At 46.1% G+C, this 24314-nt stretch overlaps 1 protein-coding gene across 2 annotated transcripts in view; it reads left to right on the top strand.

Annotated features, from left to right (window-relative positions):
- LOC127585290 (probetacellulin-like) overlaps positions 1–24314 on the top strand; it is a 43461-nt gene that overhangs the window by 8370 nt on the left and 10777 nt on the right. Inside the window, exons 1-2 of one of the 2 annotated variants that reach the window (XM_052042649.1) lie at positions 12533–12641; positions 13665–13766. In XM_052042649.1, the coding sequence (XP_051898609.1) occupies positions 13697–13766 (70 nt within the window). In that variant the 5' untranslated portion in view covers positions 12533–12641; positions 13665–13696. Of the gene's footprint in view, positions 1–12532; positions 12642–13664; positions 13767–24314 lie in introns of those variants that run through there. The other variant, XM_052042640.1, reaches the window with a different exon arrangement.

Raw genomic sequence — 24314 nt, 5'->3', positions numbered from 1 at the left:
AAGGATGTGGAGGCTTTGGAGAGGGTGCTGAAGAGGTTCTCCAGGACGTTGCTTGGATTGGAGTATATTGGCTACAAGGAGAGGTTGGACAAACTCTGGAGCGCCGGAGGCTGAGAGGAAACCTAATAGAAGTTTATAAAATAATGAGAGGCATAAATAGGGTAGAGAGCCAGAATATTTTTCAGAGTGGAAATGTCAGATGCTAGAGGACACAGGTTTAAGCTGAGAACATAGGTTTAAGCTGAGAGTTGGAAAGTTTAAAGGAGATTTACAAGGCAAGTTTTATTACACAGAGTTGTAGGTACTTGTAACGTGCTGCCAGGGGAGGGGGTGGAAGCAGATACATCAGCAACAATTAAGAGGCATTTAGACAGACACATGAACAGGCAGGGAATGGAGGGATGTGGACCATGTGCAGGCAGATGGGATTAGTTAGACTGGCATCATGGTGGGCGCAGACATGGTGGGCCGAAGGGCCTGTTCCCGTGCTGTACTGTTCCATGTTTATGTCTGACATTCCAATTGATGTCACCTACCAACTTGCCAATTTGTTCTGACTCCTTTGTTACTAAGTTCTGCTGAGAGTTGTAACTGGGATTATTCTCCCAGGGAATGTTTGATAGAAAATTCAAAATCATGAGGGATTTTCAGAGTGTAATTGAGGAGAAACTGTTTCCTGTGGCAGGGAGGTTGGTGACAATATAACAGATTTAAGAAAATCAGTGCTAGTCCCATTGCTAATTTGTTGTCTGTATCAATGACTTGGATGAGAATGTACAAGACATGAGTAGTAAGTTCACAGATGACTCTTTAAAAAGAAAAGGTGGTGTCATTGACAGTGAAAATGGTTATCAGGATTTACAGAGGGATCTTGATCAGCTGGGTCAGTGGGCCAAGGAATGGCAAATGGAGTTTAATTCGGATAAGTGCGAGGTGTTGCCTTTTGGGAAGACAAATGAGGGTAAGACTTTCACAGTGAACGGCAGGGCCCTGGGGAGTGTTGGAGAACAGAGGGACCCAGGAGTACATGTACATGGTTCCCTGAAAGTGGCATCACAGGTAGACAGGGTGGTGAAGAAGGCTTTTGGCACGCTGGCCTTCAGTCAGGGCATTGAGTAAAGAAGTTGGGATGTTATGTTGCACTTTTACAAGACATTGGTGAGGCCACATTTGAGATATTGTATTAAGTTTTGGTCACCCTGCCATAGGAAAGATGCCATTAAGCTGGAAAGAGTCTTTTTCCCAGGATTGGGGAATCAAGAACGAGAAGGCATAGGTGTAAGGAGAGAGGCGAGGGACTTAATAGGAACCTGAGGGGCAACTTTTTCACCCAGAGGGTGGTTCGTATGTGGAACAAGCTGCCAGAGGAAGTGGGTGAGACAGGTACATTAACAACATTTAAAAGGTACTTGGATAGGAAAGGTTTAGAGGGATATGGGACTGGCTTAGATGGGAATCCTGGTCGGCATGGACCAGTTGGGCTGAAGGGCCAGTTTCCATGTTGTATGACTCTGACAATTGGCAAAAGAACCAGAGGGAAGAGGAGAAAGTTTTATCATCGACGAGTGGCCGTGACCTGGGACACGCTGCATGGAAGTGTGGAGGGAGAAGATTCAGCAGGAGCTTCACGGAGAGCTGCTGTAGATGTGTAGGCCTGTGTGAAGGATAGAGGAGAGGGAGTGTTGGGGTGGATGCCCATAGGTTGGGGCACAGAGGCAATGGGCTGACTGACATGAATCGAAGTAGTGCCCCATCACATGGCGGAAACACTTGCACTTGCGTTTCGATCTGGATTCAGATTACTTGTGAACCTTGAGGGTGATTTCCTGATGACCAGCCCCTGAATACAGTGCACCCAGCCAGCACACCGGTGCTGTCAGCCTCCTGACACACAGGTCCAGGTGATGCGTGGGCCAAAGTGTCTGTCCTTGTGCAGTTGTTTTTCATACAGACCTCGAGAATATTCTGAAAGTTTGTATCCTTTACCACTTTAGCATTTCCCAGGGCCATTTTGGGGGGAAATAATTGCATTTCAAGTCAGTTAATCAGGCAGGTTTAGTCTGGGTACGTCGGGTCAGGAGGAGGCTAGTCAGATATTGAACCATAGAACAATACAGGCCCTTCAGCCCACCATATTGTGCTGCCCTTCAAACCACACCTAAGACTATCTAACCCCTTCCTCCCACATATCCCTCTATCTTAACTTCCTCCATATGCTTATCTAACAATCTCTTGAACTTGACCAACGTATCAGCCTCCACCACCACCCCAGGCAGTGCATTCCATGCCCCAACCACTCTCTGGGTGAAAAACCTCTCTCTGATGTCTCCCTTGAACTTCCCACCCATTACCTTAAAGCCACGTCCTCTTGTTTTGAGCATTGGTGCCCTGGGAAAGAGGCGCTGGGTGTCCACTCTATCTATTCCTCTCAATATCTTGTATACCTCTATCATGTCTCCCCTCATCCTCCTCCTCTCCAGTGAGAACAGCCCTAGCTCCTTTAGTCTCTCCTCATAATCCATACTCTCTAATCCAGGCAGCATCCTGGTAAATCTCCTCTGCACCCTGTCCAACACCTCCACATCCTTCCTATAATGAGGTGACCAGAACTGGACACAGTACTCTAAGTGTGGCCTAATCAGAGTTTTGTAAAGCTGCATCATTACTTCGTGGCTCTTAAACTCGATCCCACGACTTATGAAAGCTAACATCCCATAAGCTTTCTTAACTACCTTATCTACCTGTGAGGTGACTTTCAGTGATCGGTGGATATGAATCCCCAGATCCCTCTGCTCCTCTACACTGCCCAGAATCCTGCCATTTACCTTGTACTCTGCCTTGGAGTTTGTCCTTCCAAAGTGTACCACCTCACACTTCTCCAGATTGAACTCCATCTGCCACTTGTCAGCCCAGCTCTGCATCCTATCAATATCCCTCTGTAAGCTTCGACAGCCCTCCGCACTATCCACAACACCACCGATCTTTGTGTCATCTGCAAACTTGCTAACCCAGCCTTCCACCCCCCTCATCTAAGTCATTAATAAATATCACAAAAAGTAGAGGTCCCAGAACAGATCCCTGTGGGACACCATTAGTCAGAGCCCTCTAATCTGAATGCACTCCCTCCACCACAACCCTCTGCTTTCTACAGGCAAGCCAATTCTGAATCCACACTGCCAAGCCTCCCTGGATCCCTTGGCCTCTGACCTTCTGAAGAAGCCTACCATGTGGAACCTTGTCAAACGCCTTACTAAAATCCACGTAGACCACATCCACTGCACTACCCTCATCAATCTTCCTGGTCACCTCCTCAAAGAACCCTATCAGGCTTGTGAGGCAAGATCTTCCCTTCACAAAGCCATGCTGGCTGTCCCTAATCAGTCCATGATTCTCTAAATGCTCATAGATCGTATCTCTGAGAATCCTTTCTAACAGCTTACCCACCACAGACGTAAGGCTCACTGGTCTGTAATTCCCTGGACTATCCCTACTACCTTTTTTGAACAAGGGGACAACATTCGCAACCCTCCAATCCTCCGGTACCATCCCCGTGGACAACGAGGACTCAAAGATCCTAACCAGCGGTTCAGCAATCTCCTCCCTCACCTCACGAAGTAGCCTGGGGAATATCTGTCCTAATAATTTCTAACAATTCCAACACATCCTCTCTCTCAATATCTATATACTCTAGAACATAACCCTCACCTACACTGTTCTCAGCATCATCAAGACCCCTCTCCTTGGTGAATACTGAAGAAAAGTATTCATTGAGAACCTCACCCACTTCCACAGCTTCCAGGCACATCCTCCCACCTTTTGTCTTTAATCGGACCCACCTTTACTCTCACCATCCTTCTGCTCTTCACGTACGAGAAAAAAGCCTTGGGATTCTCCTTAACCCTAATCACCAAAGCCTTTTCATGTCCCCTTCTCGCTCTCCTCAGCTATTTCTTAAGCTCCTTCCTTGCTACTCTATATTCCTCACGAGCCCTGTCTGATCCTTGCTGTTTACACCTTACGTGTGCTGCCTTCTTCTTCTTAACTAGTTGTTCCACCTCTCTCGTCACCCACGGTTCCTTCATCCTGCCATTCCTTCTCTGCCTCACCAGGACAAATTTATCCCTAACATCCTGCAAGAGATCCCTGAACATCGACCACATCTCCATAGTACATTTCCCTTCAAAAATGTCATCCCAATTTACACTCCCAAGTTCTCGCCTTATAGCCTCATAATTCGCCTTCCCCCAATTAAATATCTTCCCATCCTCTTTGCTCCTATCCCTGCCCATGACAATTCTAAAGGTTATGAAGCAATGGTCACTGTCCCCTAAATGCTCACCCACCGATAGATCTGTCACCTGTCCCGGTTCATTACCTAAAACTAGATTTAATATGGCATTCCCTCTAGTCGGTCTGTCAACATACTGTGTCAGGAATCCGTCCTGGACACACTTAACAAACTCTGCCCATCTAAACCTTTGGCACTAAGCAGGTGCCAATCAATATTTGGAAGGTTGAAGTCTCCCATTACAACAACCCTGTTATTTTCGCATCTTTCCAAAAACTGCCTCCCAATCTGCTCCTCAGCATCCCTACTGCTACCAGGGGGCCTATAGAATACTCCCAGGAGGGTAACTGCCCCTTTCTTGTTCCTAACTTCCACCCATATTGACTCTAGAGAGGATCCTTCTACATTATCCACCCTTTCTGCAGCTGTAACAGTGTCCCTGACCAGTATCGCTACCCATCCTCCTCTTCTCCCCCCCTCCCTATCCCTTTTAAAACACTGAAAACCAGGAATATTCAATATCCATTCCTGCCCTGATGTCAGCCACGTCTGTAATAGCCACAATATCATAGACCCATGTACTTATCCAAGCTCTTGGTTCATCTCCCTTATTCCTGATGCACTTTAGCCCATCCACCTTCCTACTGTTATAGCCTGTACTCTCCTTCTCCTTCCTCAAAGCCTCTCTACCTGTCAGATCTAACTTTTCCCCATCCCCTTCTTCCTCTGACCTACTCCTCCGGTTCCCTTCCCCCTGTCAAACTAGTTTAAACCCTCCTGAACCACCCTAGCAAACCTGGCTGCAAGGATATTGGCCCTCCTCAGGGTCAGGTGTAACCCATCCTCTCTGTACAGGTTCCACCTTCCCCAGAAGAGATCCCAATGATACAAAACCCCTCCCTCCTGCACCAACTTCTCAGCCACGCATTTATTTGCCATCTCCTCCTATTCCTACCTTCACTGTCGCGTGGCACTGGGAGCAATCCCGAGATTGCTACCCTTGAGGTCCTGTTCTTCAGCCTTCTGCCTAACTCGCTAAACTCACTTTTCAGGACCTCATCCCTCTTCCTGCCTATGTCGTTGATACCAACATGAAACACGACTTCTGGCTGTTCTCCCTCCTGCTCTAGAATCCTGTGGACCTGATCAGTGACATCCCGGACCTTGGCACCTGGGAGGCAACATACCATCTGGGATTCATGCTCACTGCCACAGAACCTCCTGTTTCCCTGACTATTGAATCCCCTATCACTACTGCCTTCCTCTTCTCCTCCCTTCCCTTCTGAGCAGCAGGACCTCCCTGGTTCTGATATCCCAGTGTGTTTATCCAACAGAAGTCTATCAGTCTCAATTTTGTCATTTCCTGTCAATTTCCTGATCTCAACAGTTATTCTTGGAGGAGAATGTTGGAAATTTCTGGCTGTGGGAACTACGGTGTTTATGTGGATGTCTTATAATAAACTGGAGGAACAGCACCTCATTTTCCGTCTTGGAACCTTGCAGCCTAACGGCACGAACATTGAATTCTCCCACTTTAGGTCATCCCCACCCCCCCCCCATGCTTTTTTTCTTTTTCCCTTCCTCAGCCTATCTCTTTTTTCTACCCCTTTTTTTCCCTCTCTCTCCTTACCTTTGACCCCTCCCCCGGTGGATCTGCTCTCCCCTCCTCCCCCACACCTGCCCATCACTATCTCTTACCTGCATCTACCTATCACCACCTTGTACCCACCCCGCCTCCCCTCTTTTGTCCACCTATCACTGCTCTGCTTTTCCCTCCTATATATCGGGCTTCCCCTTTTCCTATCTTTCGTACTGAAGAAGGGTCCTGACCTGAAACGTTGACCGCCTGCTTTCCTCCATGGATGCTGCCTGGCCTGCTGAGTTCCTCCAGCATCATCATGTTTTTCACCTCTCTCCGGAACTTGGCTCTTTTATCCATTCCAGGTTATAATGGGGCTGGTATTTCAGGTGGTCTCCAGCCTAACTCACGTATGGTTTTAACCTGCCAGAGGTGTTCTGAATCCACCCATTTAGTTCATTCTGATGGAGAGTGTCCCCATTATTGAAATAGGGCTTTGTCTCTGCAAGGACAATGCAGTTGTCACTCTGACCAATACATTCATGGACAGGGCATTGGAGGCAGGTAGTTTGGTAACTTAAGGTCAGGTATGTTTATCCCTCATTTGGAAGTGATGGAAGAACAGCTTGTGTTTCTGTAGAACCTTGGTGTTCCTCAGGGCAGTATCCTTGTCCCAACCATATTCAGTTGCTGTCCCCATTGTACACCTCTGTACCTCCATCTCTGGTGGGTCTGCACTCCTGGTGCCTTCCCAGAAGTAGTCACAGGTGAGACTGAGGACGTGGGCTGGATGTCCCTTTGTGGTGCAAGATTCAGTTGCTCCACAACAGCTGAATGAGCTTCATTCCCTCTAAGCTCAAAGGTGTAGTGTAATTGCAACACCCGCAAGTTGTCAAACCCAGTTATAACCATCTGTTTCACAAGACACTGTGTTGGGCAATGGGACAACCTCCTGAAATCTGCTGTGTCACTTTCCCTGGATACAATTGCAAACAAGATTACAGTCGTCATGTTATTTTAACAATCTCAACTTTATCGAATTTGCTTACAATGCTTTTAAAATGTAAGGTTGTAAGATAAGCTTTATTTTTTATGTAAACCTTCTTTACAAAAAATTACACTGAGGACTTTTCACAATGTGTTTTTTTAGCTGTCAGAGCAATATCCTGGTTAAATTTCTGACTTTGATATCAATGATTGAAGTCCCAGAACAAATAAATTCATGGAGCTAGATTCAGTTTGAACAGAACTGCGAACTTTTCCAAAATGCTGCTGCTGTGTTGAATCTCTCCCTCCCCAGCCAGGCCTTGAAGTTTAAATTCTCAACCTTGCTTTCAAATTGTTTCATCATCGCCCTTGCTGGCAGAAGATAGATCAGTTGGAAATATGACTGGAGAGATGGCAGATGAAGTTCAATTCAGACAAGTGCAGGTTTTTGCACTTGGGAGGGTAAATGTTAAAGGAACATTACAGTCAATGGCAGGAGCCTTAGAACCATTGATGTACAGAGGGATCTTGGGGTGCAAGTCTCTGAAAGTGACCGCACAGATGGATAGAGTGGTAAAGAAGGTGTACAGCATACTTGCCTTCATTGGTTGGGGTGGTGAGTATAAAAGTCAAGAAGTCACGTTTCAGCTATATAAAATTTTGGTGAGACCACATTTGGAGTACTGTGTGCTGTTTTGGTCAGCCCATTACAGGAAGGATGTGGAGGCTTTGGAGAGGGTGCAGAAGAAGTTCTCCAGGATGTTGTCTGGATTAGAGAGTATGAAGAGAGGTTGGACAAACTTGAGTTGTTTTCGCTTGAGTGTCAGAGGTTGAGGGGAGACCTGATAGAAGTTTATAAAATTATGAGAGGTATAGATAGGGTACACAGTCAGAATCTTTTCCCCAGGGTAGAAAAGTCGTATACTGGAGGTCACAGCTTTAAGGTGGGGGGGGGGGGGGGGGGGGAAGTTTAAAGGAGATTTATGAGGCAGGTTTTTTTTACACAGAGAGGTAGATGCCTGGAATGGGCTGTGAGGGAGTAGTGGAAGCAATGTTTAGACAGACACATGAAGAGGCAGGGAAAGGGGGTATAACCATGTGCAGGCAGATGGGATGAGTTAGATTGGCATCATGGTCAGCATAGACATGGTGGGCCGAAGGGCCTGTTCCTGTGTTATACTGTTCTATATCATTCCCCCCACCCCTTCCTTTATCTTCACCATCCCTGCAACCCTCTGAGATCAGAACAGATGTGAGGGGTTCACTTTTTACTGAGAGAGTGGAGGATGCCTGGAATGCGTTGCCTGATAGGGTGGTGGAGGCAAATTCATTGGGGGCTTTTAAGAGGGGCTTGGACGGGCACATGAATGAGAGGAAAATGGAGAGATATGGGCATTCCGTAGGTAGGAGGGATTAGCTATGTTGGCACAACATTGTGGGCCGAAGGTCCTGTTCTATGTTCTATCTCTGACCTCCTCATTTTGTGCTTTTGTGTATCACCAGCGTTCACTGCTGAATCACTTGATGATTTGCTTTCAGTCACTGAGGTGCCAGGCTCTGGAATTCCCTCTCTAAATATATCTCTCTCCTCTCCACCAGCAAAGCTTGGTGTCACATCTATTGGCACAGGTTACTGTGTTAAAGGCAGTGTACAGTTGCAAGTTATTTAAGCTGTAGTCACAAGGCCTGACGTTTATGAGGTATGATTGTGGTTATAGAGTCATACAACATGTAAACAGGCCCTTCGGCCCAACTGGTCCATGCTGCCCAAGGTGCCTTCCTGAGCCAGGCCCATTTGCCTGCATTTGACCAATATCCTTCTATTGCTGCCCACCACCCCCCCCCCCCCATCAAAACGTCAACTTGAGAATACAGAAGGGACCTTGGTTCAGATTATCACTGAAGAGATAGCACCTATAGTGCTGTGTTCCTTTAGTACCACAGTGCAGTAACAGATTGGAATATGTACTGGTGTCTTTGATGAAGGACTCAAGCCTCATCACCCTGATGTGGGCCAGAGTTCCATTTACTTCCTCCCGCCCCGGTGATTTTTGCTGCTCTCCTGTTCTTCAACCAACCTATCACTTACCAGCTCTTGCTCTGCCCCCTTCACCTCCTTGTACTGGCAATCTCCCCTGTACCCTTCAGTCCAGATGAAGGGTCTCGACCCAAAACGTGGACTGTCCATTTCCCTCCATAGATGCTGCCTGACCCGCTGAGTTCCTCCAGCATTGTGTGCATGTGTTGCTCCAGATTCCAACATCTGCAGGATCTCTTGTGTCTCAGTTTCAGAGTAAGATGGATATGATCCAAAATATAAGATGCAAAAGTCTGAAAGCACATATCACCAGGCTCAAGGACAGCTTCTATCGCACTGTTATAAGACTATTGAATGGTCCCCTAGTATGATAAGATGGACTCTTGACCTCACAGTCTACCTCGTTATGGCCTTTCTCCTTATTGTCTGCCTGCACTGCACTTTCTCTGTAACTGTAACACTTTATTCTGCATTCTGTTATTGTTTTCTCTTGACTACCTCGATGCACTGTTGTGATGAAATGATCTGTATGGGCGGTATGCAAGACAAGTTTTTCACTGTACCTCAGTATAAGTGACAATAACAGAACAATATACCAAGTTTTGATCCTCCATTCCTGATGATGACAAACTCCCTAATGCTGTTGAAACTTCCCCATGGTGTTGGAATGGTGTTTTCTTCTGCCTATCCATGTTTACGACCAGCTGGTAATTGAGTAACGACCGTTGTGCGGAAGTCTTGATTAGGGATTTAAGTAATAAGAGACCAGAATTCCTTATCCTGTGGTGGAAAAACTATGCAAAGTTAAGAGGTTATGGTAACCTTAATGTGACGGCTGTTATTACGATTTCTTTCCCTTTCTCTCTACCCCTCGGTGCTATGAGTTGCAGCCAGATTTACTCGTGACTGTTTCAGGGTTGATCTGATGAGCGTGAGTTTTGGTGACTGACCAGATTCATCCTTCCTTAACTGCAGCCTCTGTCTCAGCGGTCCTGTTGCCGTCTGTAGGTGACTGACTTTTATCTAACTGCTGTGCCTTTCAGGCTGAGAGCTGTTACTTTTAAGGTTCAGCCTCACTAACCTTTAACAGCTGAGATTAAAGTTTCTCCTTTAATCCTGTACAAAGTTTCTCACACAAACCTCCCTTCTTGTCTTGAGCAAACAGGATCTTAATCCCTCTCACCCGCTCTTGTCTGGCACCTGCAACAACTATTCAATACAATTTTAGTATGTTACAAAAATCACAGGTATGAATTACATTCCAGGTGGTCAAAGATATTTCCAGTAGTTTTAGTGAGGTTTCAGATGAGAAGTCAGTTTCAATGGAATTAAATATTCAAAATGGGGTTGAATTTCATGTTCGAAAATACAGACTTCAAAACTTGCACTACTGTATCCGTGTTCTGAAGCAAGTAGCTGTAGAGACTGCGGAGGCTTTAGTAATGATCTTTCAAGAATCAATAGATTCCAGGCATGGTTCCGGAGGACTGGAAAATTGCAAATGTCACTCCGCTATTTAAGAAGGATGCGAGGCAGCGAAAAGGAAATTATTTAAATGGGGAGAAAATTCAAAATTCAGAGATGCAAAGGGACTTGGGAGTCCTCGTGCAGGATATCCTAAAAGTTAACCTCCAGGTTGAGTCGGTGGTGAAGAAGGCGAATGCAATGTTGGCATTCATTTCTAGAGGAATAGAATACAAGAGCAGGGATGTGATGTTGAGGGTCTATAAGGCATTGGTAAGACCTCGCTTGGAGTACTGTGTGCAGTTTTGGGTTTCTTATTTAAGAAAGGATGTGCTGACGTTGGAGAGGGTTCAGAGAAAATTCACTAGAATGATTCCAGGAATGAGAGGGTTAACATATGAGGAATATTTGACCGCTCTTGGGCTGTACTCCTTGAGGTTCAGAAGAATGAGGGGGGACCTCATAGAAACATTTCGAATGTTAAAAGGCCTGGACAGAATAGATGTGGCAAAGCTGTTTCCCATGGTAGGGGAGTCTAGTACAAGAGGGCACGACTTCAGGATTGAAGGGCACCCATTCAGAACAGGGATGCGGAGAAATTTCTTTAGCCAGAGAGTGGTGAATCTGTGGAATTTGTTGCCACGGGCAGCTGTGGAGGCAAAGTCATTGGGTGTATTTAAGGCAGAAATAGGTATCTGAGTAGCCAGGGCATCAAAGGTTATGGTGAGAAGGCGGGGGAGTGGGGCTAAATGGGAGAATGGATCAGTTCATGATAGAATAGTGGAGCAGACTCGATGGGCTGAATGGCCGACTTCTATTCCTTTGTCTTATGGTCTAACTTTAGCTCTATTGAAACCATCAAACCACATACTAACGTGAAATGTCACCTGTAAAGAAACAAGTCCTTTAGTCACACAGTAGGGTTTCCAATTGTGGTCTCTCTGTTTATTTGCTTGAGTAAAGTATTCTTAATGGTTTTTAACTTGATAGCTTCAGGCTATTATTTCCAAAGCTCCAGCTACCAACCCAGACACATGGAGCCTTTACTCATGACTATGTGGTGAATAATATACTTGTGGATAGTCACCAACCACAAGGGGTCAGAGATGAAAGAACGTGGTTAAACTTTAACAAGTACACATCTTTCTGTCTCTGTCTATGTCTCTCTCCTTTTTACAAAGGCAGAGCCCTTTGTTCTCTCATTAAATGTGGTCAGCTTCTGGATTTGGGCCATAAACTGCCCCTGATGTACAGCTACCTGCCCCGTTAAGGTCGCTACAGTTAACTTTGTCTCCTGCGGATGTGGCCTCAGTGGTGATTATGAAATTGCCAGATGTCCAGTATTAAATCAAATCATTCCCACTGAAATGTGCAGGGCTGGTGATCAATATTATAAGAGGATCCTTTTACAGAAGTGTAGAATCTAGAATCTTGATGGTACTGAAAGATGCTGTTTGACCCATTGAATCAACCCTATTATTTCCATTCTGCCCCTCTTTCCCTGTAACCCTGCACTTTGTGTTGTTGTAAATAAAGTCTGTGTTAACAACATGGGGAAACAGACCACTGAGGATGAACAAGGCAAGAGAGACGGACATGTGTTGTGTTGGAGAGCAGAGTGGAGCTTCTTCAGGTTGGGCACTCCTGGAAGAGAAGTGGCAATAAATTCAACAAGTAAATGGAAATTAAAAACAAACTGAAAAAGATGCTGAATGCCTAAAATAAAAGGTTTCAGGTTTTAACCTGAAGCGTTAACTCTGTTTCTCTTCCCACAGATGTGACCTGACCTGTTGACTATTTCCAGCAGTTTCTGTTTTTATTTTAAATGTCCAGCATCTGTAGTATTTTTCATTTGTACAAAGTGTCGACTGTGGCCCAATGAGTAGCGCTCTCAGCTACTGGTCACAAAGCTCTGGGTTTAAGTTTCACTGCAGCACCTTCGACACAAAACTCTGGGCACATCAGTGAGACATTGCTGCACTGTACTGCAAACAAACTCTTAAACCAAAACACTTTCTGCTCTCTTTTATTTTAAAAAAAAGAACTAGACAGTTCTGGAGTCCTGGACAATATTTTATTTCTTGTATTACACTATTAAAGTAGATTATTGGGTCATTACTGCTTGCCCAATCTTCCTGTACTCAAATTGTCTGCTGTGTTTCTGTTACAACGGTGACTGCACTTTAAAAGTGGTTGTGGATTATTCTGAGGCATCCCATTTCCATCAAGGACCAATACAACTGGAAATTTCTTTTTATCTGTATCTGGGAACACGCAGAACTTTTGTAAGCTGTTTAAGCATTTCTACTTATCCAGTTATGCCAGTTTAAACATTTGCTGGTAATGAGTCAGCATTTCTCTGTATCTGAGGATCACCACTGGCTTGATTGTGTGAGTTGGGACTGAAGAATTTACCATTATGTTCCAAGAGATCACTGCAGGTGTATTAACTATAGATATGCTGGTCGGGCTAATTAATCTGTATCTTCCTGGATTTGCACTTGAGAATTCTGTTATGTGGATTTTGCTTGTGCTTTAGGGTGGCAGTTTTAGTCTAACCCACCCTTGTGGAAACGGGAATGGGTGTGATACCTACTTGATCACATACCCACTGAACACTCTACAGAGCAGTACTGGGTGCAAGGGGTGAGGGTGCTGCTGGGAGAGGGAGGAATTGAACAAGATGTGGTGGGGTGGGGGTCAGCATTTACAGGGTGGATAATCACTGGACACGTAGCAAAGACGTGGTTAAACTGGACAGAGTGCAGAGAAGATTTCTGAGGATGTTGCCAGGACTCAATGGCCTGAGTTATAGGGAGAGGTTGGACAGGCTGGGTTTTTATTCCTTGCAACATAGGAGAATGACCTTAGAAGTGTTTAAAATTATGAGAGGCACAGATGAGGTGGATGGTAACAGTGTTTTCCCCAGGGTAGGGGAGTCCAGAACTAGGGGGCGTAGGTTTAGGGCAAGAGGGGAAAGATTTAAAAGGGACCTGAGGGGCAACTTTTTCACGCAGAGGGTGGTGAGTGTATGGAACGAGCTGCCAGAGGAAGTGGGTGAGGCAGGTACAACAGTATCATTTCAGAAGCACCTGGATAGGTACATGGAGGGGCGGGGCTTGGAGGGATATGGGCTGAGCGCAGGAAGTTGGGACTTGCTGGGTGGGCACCGCGGTTGGCATGGACTGGTTGGGCCGAAGGGCCTGTACCTGTGCTGTATGTCTCTATGGCTCAATGACATTGTCTGGTTTTATGTAAACCAGTAAATTTTTTAAGGTTTGCAAATTAAAAGTTATTCTCCCGTCTAGGTTTTGCCTGGTGTAACCAGTCAGCTGCTGATATGAATTCCACCAGCACACTGCATGGAGATAAGTATTTATGTGGAGAAAGGCAGCAGGTGAACTGCACAGGTAAGGAAACCAAACCTGCCGAGCATGTTGTACAGTGAAATGTTACTCGGATATTACTTGTGTAATGTGGTGAATTTCACAAGCCCTTGAGATTATTTATTCCTCAAGTACAGAAGATTGTGCGTGATTAACTCAGGGTGATGGAAGGAATTGAGCAGGGTGATAGAGAAAACCTTGAAAACAAGTGGAAATCTGGAACACTCCATCCCAGCTGTTGATTTTGTGGGAGCAGTTGTTTTTTTTTATCAGGTAAATGTAGGAACAGTTACCGAGCCAAGTTCAATGGAATGAAGAGGCCATCAACTACAAAGAAATGGAACAGCAGAATAGGCTCGTGATGTCAAATGCCTTTCTAATTGATCGGAGGTCAGTGTAGAAAGTTGTGCTCAGGCAAGTAGCTGAGAGCGGTAAACTCTGGTTTAATGTATTAATGTGAATATTAATGTGACCACGTTGAAGTTCTCTGAATGCTCATTTCTTACGAGGCCTTCAGTCACAAAAGGGAGTCTTGGTAAATTAGTTTAGTGTCATGTATACCGCTGCACAGTGAAAAACCTTTGCATGCCATCCATACAGATCATTTCATCACATCAGTAGATCAGGGTAGTACAAGGGAAAACAATAACAGAATGCAGAATCAAGTGTTACAGTTACAGAGAAGGTGCAGTGCAGGCAGACAATAAGGTGCAAGGGTCATGATGAGGTCGATTGTGAGGTCAAGAGTCCATCTCATCGTACAAGGGGACCATTCAATGGTCTTATCACAGCGGGATAGAAGCTGTCCTTGAGCCTGGTGGTATGTGCTTTCACACTTTTGTATCTTCTGCCTGATTTTGAGGGGGGGGGGGAGGGGTGAGAAGAGAGAATGTCCAGGGTGGGTGAGGTCTTTGATTATGTCGACTGCTTTACCAAGGCAGTGAGAAGTGTAGACAGAGACCATGGAGGGGAGGCTGGTTTCCGTGATGTGCTGAGCTGTGTCCACAACTCTCTGCAGTTTCTTGTGGCCACGAGCAGAACATTTGCCGTACCAAGCCGTGATGCATCTGGATAGGATGCTCTCTATGGTGCCTATATGAAAATTGGTGAGTGTCAACGGGGACATGCTGAATTAGTCTCCTGAGGAAGTAGAAGCACTGGTGCACTTTATGCTGAAATCATGAGTCTTCCTCAACTGCAGCAGGTTGGTGGAGGTGAGACTTGTTTAGGAAAAGTAGTGATCTCTGTTTTAACCCTCTAATATAAACAACTTGATACTGCATCCATCATGTAGAAAAAAACACCCAAAAGTGCTCTGTGGGAGGTTATCAAACACTTTGACCAGGATGGAATGTGGGGGAGATGACCAACCATCTGCTCAAACAGATGGGTTAGAAGGAGCATCTTGCAGGGATGCAGAGAGTTCCACTGTCTGTGGGGTAGGCAGCTGAAGGCACAGTTGAATTTGAGTGTGATCCAGAGGCAAAAGTTGGGGAAAATACAGAGATCTTGGAGAGTTGTAAGGCAGGAGGGGAGGTAGGAAGGAGCGAGGGCTTGGAGAGATGTGGAAACAACGTTGAGATTGTGGCATTGCTTAACTGGGTGGTGCTGCCCGTCAGTAGCTGAAAGGGGGTGGGTGTAGGTCTGGGCACAGTAGTGAGCTTTGGGTGAGCTGTTTTACACAATGAAAGGCAACTACTCTCTTTCAGCCAGAAGGCTTGCTTTGGGATCTTGCTGTGCCATGTCTTCTACATTACAACAGTAATTTCACTTCTAGATGTCCTCCATTGGGTGTGAGGTTCACAGGGATGGCTGAAGGCATGAAGGGCATGATCAAATGCATGACCAGCTTGTGAGGAATGCAAATCCTGGATAATTTTCCTCTATATTATGGGATCTGGGGGCCACTGGTAGGCTGACTTTTATTGTCCATCTCGGATTGCCCTGAGAATGTGGTGGTGAGTCACTGCAGTCGATCTGTTGACGGAGCTCCCATGGTGCTGTTGGACTACAGGCACCAGGGGAGGTTTGTGTTTTGCTGCCTAGTTGGTGCTGTCTTTGGCATTGATCCTGAGTCTGTGATGGAGTGGGAGGGGGAGTTGAAGTGACCGGCAACGGGGAGATGCAGATCGTGGTTACGGACAGAGCACAGGTGTTCTGCGAAATGGTCACCTCGTCTGCGTTTGGTCTCACCGATGTAGAGGAGGCCACACTTGGAGCACCGAATGCAGTAGATGATATTCAGGGAGGTGCAGGTGAATCTCTGTCTCACCTAGAAGGACTGTTTGGGTCCCTGGATGGAGGTGGTGTAGGGGCAGGTGTTGCACCTATGGCGGGGACAGTGGAAAGTTCCCCGGGGTGGGAACGGGATGGGTAGGGAGGGAGGAGTGAACGAGGGAGTTGTGGAGAGAGCAGTGCCTGTGAAAGGCAGAAAGGGGTGGCGAGGGGATATGCTTGGTGGTGGGGACCTCACAGCCTAATGGCATGAACGTCGAATTCTCCCACAAGTAAACCAAAAGACCCACCCACCCCCCACCATGCCTCTTCTTTTCTTCCCTTTCCTAGCCCCTCTCTCTTTTTTTCTCCTTGCCTATTTTTCCTCCCCTCCCCCCATGGGGTGCCTGCTCCTCACCTTTGACCCATCCCCTGGTGGATCTGCTCTCCCCTCCTCCCCCGCACCTGCCCATCACTGTCGCTTACCTGCATCGACCTATCACCACCCTGTGCCCACCCCGCCTCCCCTCTTTTGTCCACCTATCTCTGCTCTGCTTTTCCCTCCCGTATATCGGGCTTCTCCTTTTCCTATCTTCAGTCCTGAAGAAGGGTCCTGACCCGAAACATTGACCGCCTACTTTCTCCACGGATGCTGCCTCCTGCTGAGTTCCTCCAGCATCTTGTTTTTTCACCCCACCATTACTATCAGACCAGGGAATCAACCCGAACTTGATGGGGAGTGTAAAAGGGTTTGTCTGGAGCAGCACCTGGTGTACCTAAAAATGACGAGGTGCCAGTTTAGTGGAACTTAGTGCAAGGCAACGTGAGCACTAAGCAACAATATTAGATCGAGCTAAGTCCCTCACAACCAGTGAATTACATTGCAGCTCTGCTTTTGTGAATGGTGGTGGACAATTAAACAGCTAATGGAGGAGGAAGCTCCAAGAACGTCCCTGTCCTCAGTGCCGGTGGCTCCCAGCCAATGGGAGCTGGAGACAAAGCTGAAGCATTCAGCCGGAAGTGCCGAGTGGATGGTCAATCTCGGTTCATAGAACAGCAGAGCATGAGACAGACCATTCGGCCCATGATGTTGTGCTGATCTTGATTCCAGTTTATGCTAAGTGTCCTCCTCCTGTGTGTCATCCACATCCCTCCATTCCCTTCAAATTCATGTGTCTATCTAAAAGCGTCTTAAACTCCACCAAGCTGCCTGCTTCCAACACTCCCCCTGGTGACCCATTCCAAGCACCTATCACTCTCAACGTTTTTTAATAAAAAAAACACTTGCCCCTCACGTCATCTTTAAACTCACCCCCCCCCCCCCCCCCCTTTCCAATCCTAAAAGCTCATCCTCTGGCGTTTGACATTTCTACCCTGGGGAAGAGACTCTGACTCTCTGCCTCTCATAACTTAAAAAATCTCGATCAGGTTTCCCCTCAGCCTCCGGTGCTTTAGGGAGAACAACCTAAGTTTGTCCAATCTTTTCTTATAGCTCATACCCTCTAATCCAGGCAGCATCCTGGTGAACCTCTTCTGCACCCTCTCCAAAGCCTCCACATCCTTCCTGTAATGGGGCGGCCAGCACTGTACACAATACTCCAAAGGGAGGTCTGACTAAAGTTTTATACAGCTGCAGCATGACATCCTTACTCTTATACTCAACACCCTTACCAATGAAGGCAAGCATGCCACGCACCTCCAGGTTCCAGTATCTGCTGTCTCTTGTGTCTCCAGCTAATTGTATTCACTCCATGGCTATCCCAGCTGTCGTACTGAGGACCTGCTCTCCAGAACTAGCTGTGTGTCTAAACAAGTGGTTCCAGTCCAGTTACAAGAGTGGCATCTACCCGACAATGTGGAAAGTTGCCATGGTACATACTGTTCATAAGCATAGAACATAGAACAATTACAGCACAATTCAGGCCCTTCGGCCCACAAAGCTGTGCCAAACATGTCCCTACCCTAGAAATTACTAGGCTTACCCATAGTCCTCTATTTTACTCAGTTCCATGTACCTATCTAACAGTCTCTTGAAAGACCCTATCGTATCAGCCTCCACCACCGTTGCTGGCAGCCCATTCCATGCACTCACCACTGAGTAAAAAACACCCCTGACATCTCCTCTATATCTACTTCCCAGCACCTTAAACCTATGCCCTCTTGTGGCCACCAATTCAGCCTTGGGGAAAAGCCTCTGACTATCTACCCTATCGATACCTCTCATCATCTTATACACCTCAATCAGGTCCCCCCTCATCCTTCGTCTCTCCAAGGGGAAAAGGCCATGTTCCCTCAACCTGCTTTCATAAGGCATGCTCCGCATTCCAGGCAGCATCCTTGTAAATCTCCTCTGCACCCTCTCTATGGCTTCCACATCTTTCCTGTAGTGAGGCAACCAGAACTGACCACAATACTCCAGGTGGGGTCTGACCAGGGACCTATATATCTGCAACAATACCTCACGGCTCCTAAATTCAATTCCCCGATTGATGAAGGATAATACACCACATGCCTTCTTAACCACAGAGTCAACCTGCACAGCCACTTTGAGCGTCCTATGGACTCTGACCCCAAGATCCCTCTGATCCTCCACACTGCCAAGAGTCCTACCATTAAGACTATATTCCGCCAACATATTTGACCTACCAAAATGAACCACTTCACACTTATCTGGGTTGAACTGCATCTGCCACTTCTCAGCCCAACTCTGCATCCTATGAACAAATCCAATCCAGCTAACACTGCCCACAGCAATTCATCTACTCTCAGTCATAAGCAGTGATAGAAGGTGTCATCAACAGTGCTGTCAAATGACACTTGTGCACTGATGCCCAATTTGGGTTTCACCTGTACCACTCTGTTCTGGACCAAAGAGTTGAATTCGAGGTGAAGTGAAAATCAAAATAACTGCAGCTGCAGTCAGTGTGGTGAAGGTGTTCCCAGAACACCATTGGGAAGGGAGCTCTTGGGTTTAGACCCAATAGTGATGAAAGAACAGCAATACATTCCCAAGATGGGTTTGATTTGTGATGCACTTGTTCTCTGGGTTGCAGGGTTCATGGATTTTGGCCATCGATTATCTCACAGCCACTGCGTCCATCTCTTTCAATCTTCCACTTCCAAATCAGAACTTCAGTTAGCCCCTCATGCAGTAATTGGCAGCTGTGCCTCCTGCTTTCCAGCACTGACTATACCTTCCAAAACTGTAACCCTGGCTGAAAACATCTTCATTCTTTCTAGAAGCGACAAGAAAGACAATATAGAAATGCTTGTTAGTCTTGTTGAATTTAACTGTCCTGAAACATCCTCTCCATGTCGCCTGGTACTGTCAACATGTCAAGTAACCTAAGGCGGAAGTGATGGTTTTATGATTGCATGATTGCTTTGAGATTGGATGCTAATTATAGACCACAGAAACACACTGATAGCCTTGTTCCTGTGCCTGCAGTGTTATTTGAACTCTTCCATCAGATTGTTGACATTCCAAGGCTGCTATTAATATTTTTAATTACTTTTCACCAGCCTCGCTTCTGCTTTGTGCGGTGACTTCCGTTACTGATAGGTGGCACGTTCTTTGTGCCTGAACTCTCACCTCCACTCTCTCCTGCTTGACTAAAGGTCACATTCAGGAAGTTAATGCTCCTGAATTCCTTGTTTCTATGGTGATCACTCTGGGTTAATCTGGACAAGCTTGTTGAGGGGCATACCTAAGGATCAGAATTGTTTTTGTTTCAAAAGGCTTTAACTAAATGTCCCTGAGGCAAGCTTTGAACCACATCTCCCAGATGACACCAACCACACTGATTTGCCTCTGTGTGACCACCCACATCAGCTGGTCTGACCCCCAAGCTCCTCTTCACTGCCACCAGCCTCGACTCCTCCAAGGCACTCTTAACTTCAGGTCTTCTGAACCTCTGCGAGACCAACTCCCTTCCACCTCCAGTCCACACTTCCTGACCAACCCTGGCTCCAAACCCCTACCACCTCCCTCAGGACTACAACCGTCTGAGACCCCTGCGTTCCTCCAATTCCAGCCTCTTGTATACCCCTGTTTTACATCAGTCTGCCATTGACAGCCATTCCTGCAGCTGCCTGGGCCCTGAGCTCTGGAATTCCCTCAAACCTGGGCCTCTCCCTCTTTATCTCCTTGACCTATCTCCGCCTCAAGGGTTTGGTCACCTGTCCTATCTCCGGCTCACAGGGCAGTGCTAAGTGTTGTTTGGCAACCCTGTTGTGAAGTGGCCTGGGCTCTCTTAAAGGTGCTGTATAAATGCAAGTTGTTGTTGAACTTGCTCTTTTGAAATTTGTATTTCACAGAATCCTCTATTGTCAGGGAGGGTGCAGAGACGCTGGACGTGGCTCAGGGAGTGGAAACGCCAGCAAATGCTGGGGGCTTGTTAATCTAAATCCCCACCGGGAGATCAACCACCACCCTGCCCCCCCATCCCCCCGGCCATATCCCAGATCCTTGGATACCAATCTGCACTGCCACTTACAGCAGTTCATACACATACACCCTGAGATCTGTCTGTTCCTGTACCCCTTTAGAATTGTGCCCTCAAGTTTATATATTATGTCTCCTCATTCTTCCCGCCAAATTGTAACAACTTCCCCTGTCACCTGTTCCAACAGCACATCCATATCTGCTCAAAGTCCAATCCTTGCAGCTCAATATATTTCCAGGTAACAATCTGCTGGAGGAGCTCAGCGGGTCGAGCAGCATCTGTGGGGGGAAAGGAATTGTCCATGTTTCAGGTCAAAACCCTGCATCCAGGCTCTTTTTCTGCACCCTCCCCCTCAGCCCCAACAGACGTTGCTCGACATGCTGAGTTCCTCCAGCAGATTGTTGCTCCAGATTCCAGCATCTGCAGTCTCTTGTGTCTCCACTATATTTCCAAATTTTGGAGATCCAGACTGACACACCAGTGCAGTACTGAGGCAATGCTGCACTGTCAGATGAGCCATCTGTTAGATGACTCATTAAAGCAGGGCCCTGCCTATCCACTGAGATACTTGGGATTCTCTGAAGCATGATCCGGGCCATGCCATCTTCTCGCAGCTACCATCGGGCAGGAGGTACAGAAGCCTGAAGTCCCCACACCACCAGGTTCAAGAACAGCTACTTCCCTTCAACCATTTGGTTCTTGAACCAACCGGCACAACCCTAATCACTGCCTCAGTACAGCAACACTGTGCCCACTTTGATCACTGAACTAAAATGGACCTATTTTGTTTTTTCTTGTAAAAATAGTGTATAATTTATGTTTAATTTGTGTTTTTCTTGTGAATGCTGCTTATCTGATGCTCTGTGCCTGTGATGCTGCTGCAAGTAAGTTTTCATCGCACCTGTGCACACATGGACTTGTGCACATGACAATAAATTTGACTGACTTTGAGAGGGATCTCACTGGTATCCCACGTGTAACCTGGCTGCTGCATTAGTGACTGCGTTTCACATGTAGTTCATTGGCAGTCTTTGCACCCTGGGACATTGCGAAAGGGGGGTGCAGGGTGCAGTAGGAATATGGACCATGGAAGAGGTGAAACGGGGACCTGTAACAGGTTGGGGAGGCTCTCTACAGTAAACCTGTCCTCCCCTGGGTGTACACTGTTTTTAAGTTGTCATAGCAGCGACACATAGCTTGAGCTGTAAACTACAATTGGGTTGTAAACTAATTGGTATCAACAGCACCACTTTCACGTACACCCCACTGCTTCTGACTAAACTTTTCCACACCTCTCACAGATAACTTAGCTTCCCATAGCATCTCTGTCACCCCAGGATCTCACCATGTGAGTCACTGTTGTAGGAAACACTGCAGCCAATCTGTGCACAGCAAGATCCCAAAAACAGCAAGGTATTAACGAGCAGATAATCTGTCTCGATGGCCATTGTTGACCAGGACACTGGGAGTAGTTTCCTTACTCCCATCAGAAATCACGTGATGGAAGTTTTACCTCAGCATTTGGGTGTAATATTAAAAACTGGAAATGCTCGGCAGGTCAGGCCATATCTGTGGGGAAAGAAACACTTCATCAGAACACTTGTAGCTAAGATGAGATATCTTTATTAGTCACATGTACGTCAAAACACACGGTGAAATGCATCTTTGTGTAGAAGGGCTGAAGTGTTGTGACAGAATAATTGTGTATGTATCAACGGTGTGGGGAAACAGAAACCCCTGAGGACGAACAAGGCAAGAGAGAAGGACAGAAATATTGTTGGAGAGCAGAGTGGAGCTTCGTCAGGTTGGACATTTCTGGGAGAGAAGTGGCAGTAGATTCAACAAATAAATGAAATTCAAAAAATCTTCAAACTTTTCAGGTTTTAACCTGAAATGTTGACTCTGTTTCTCTTCCCACAGATGTGGCCTGACCTGCTAAGTCTTTTCAGCATTTTCTGTTTTTATTTTAGATTTCCAACGTCTGCAGTTTTTCTTTTATTTTCATGCATTTGGTGTAATGTCTTATCTAAAATATAGCACCTTCTCTCTTCTTCCCCCCCACCCCCCATCGGGCAGAAGATACAAAAGCCTGAAAGCACGTACTACCAGGCTCAAGGACAGCTTCTATCCCGCTGTTATAAGACTATTGAACGATTCCCTAGTACGATAAGATGGGCTCTTGACCTCATGATCTACCTCATTATTGGCTCACACCTTATTGTCTGCCTGCACTACACTTTCCCTGTAACTGTGACACTTTACTCTGCATTCTGTTATTGTTTTCCCTTGTACTACCTCGATGCACTGTGTAATGTAATGAAATAATCTGTATGAACAGTATGCAAGACAAGTTTTTCACTGGACCTTAGTACATGTGACAATAATAAACCAATTTACAGGCTTGCACAGGGCAGTGTGACCTGAGACCACTAAGCCGCTGTCTCTATTATGTGCCCAAGTTTCTGGAGTGGGATTTGAACTTGCAACCTTCTAACTCATTGGCTGAGGAAGCAAGTACTGGGGGCGGTGAGCTGGGAGAGCAGGAACTGGCAGTGACGGATACAATATTTATCCAATTCCCTGTTAAATCTTTCACTGCTCTTTCAAGAAGTACATTCCAGATGTTTATTTTAAAAAGGAAATCACAAATTCTCTATCCCTTTTGTAATCTGCTCTAAACAGTGACTTCTGGTTATCTAGCTTCCAGCCTCTGAAAACAGTTTCTCCTGATTTATTCCATTAAACACCTCAAAAATTTGAATCTATCAGATCTCATCCCACCTTGGAATTGGAATTGGTTTATAATTGTCACGTACCGAGGTACAGTGAGAAGTTTGTCTTGCAAAACTTTTATCAGTGGTAGGAAAAACAACCTCATCTTCTCCACATCCCTGGCTTCTTGTCCCCTGGTGCTCCCCTATAACCCTTCTCCATGCTTTTTCCAATGACTTAACATCCTCCCTAATAATGTGTGGTGCCCAGGATACTCCAGGTGGAAAGGATTATACAACTTCCTGGCTTTTCATTCTTCATTTCTGCTTGCAAACCTTCAGAACATCCCTCAACGTTTCAGGATAAGAGAGAGAGTTGGATGAGAACATTGGTTACATGAGGAAAGTTGTACGTATGTGTATTGGAAATGGTGCTGAGGGATCTTGCATCCACCTGGGAGTGCCATGTCTGAAAATGAGAAAATCTTTAGGACTCTTGTGTCTTGGTAATTGCATCACAAACTTAGTAGACAAGCGTCTCAATGGTTCTCTTTGATTTGCAGTTAGTATACTGTGAGCTTCCCATTACAGAGGGCCCATTGTATTCATGTTTCCTTGTCTCACTAAAGCCTATTTAAACAACTCTCCTTTAAACTTTTCCCCCATCACCTTAAATGCATGTCCTCTGGCATTTGACGGTTCTACCCTGTCTACCCTATCTATGCCTCTCATAATTTTATAAGCTTCTATTGGGTCTCACCTCAGCCTCTGGCGCTCCAGAGAAAACAACCCAAGTACATGCCCTCTAATCCAGGCAGCATCCTGGTGAACCTCTTCTGTACCTTTATTATAGCGTGACAATAACAAACCAATTCCAGTTCTTCAGCTTTAGTTTTGTCTGCGTCAAAGTTGTTGTTTTGGGTATAGTTAAATGAGAATTGAGACAGGAAGTGTGGGGAGTGAGAGTGGGACAAAGTAACGGGTGTTAGATGGGTTGGGTAGGAGGGTTGATGTGTCAGAGGGCTAGAAACCAGGGTTTAGATTTATCTCAATGGCCATCAGCTCAATTCCCAAACTGTAGAAGACATACCTGATCACACCAGTGATGTTCCACAATCCCTTCAGGATCTCTGCCTGATGTCAGCCTGACAGTAATATTTTTGTAATTTATTCCCAGGTCTGGGTGTAACTGGCAAGGCCAG

Source organism: Pristis pectinata, chromosome 2 (assembly GCF_009764475.1).
Source record: "Pristis pectinata isolate sPriPec2 chromosome 2, sPriPec2.1.pri, whole genome shotgun sequence".
Classification (NCBI taxonomy): domain Eukaryota; kingdom Metazoa; phylum Chordata; class Chondrichthyes; order Rhinopristiformes; family Pristidae; genus Pristis; species Pristis pectinata.
Note: the sequence above shows the minus strand (reverse complement) of the source record. Positions and strands in the feature narration are given on the sequence as shown.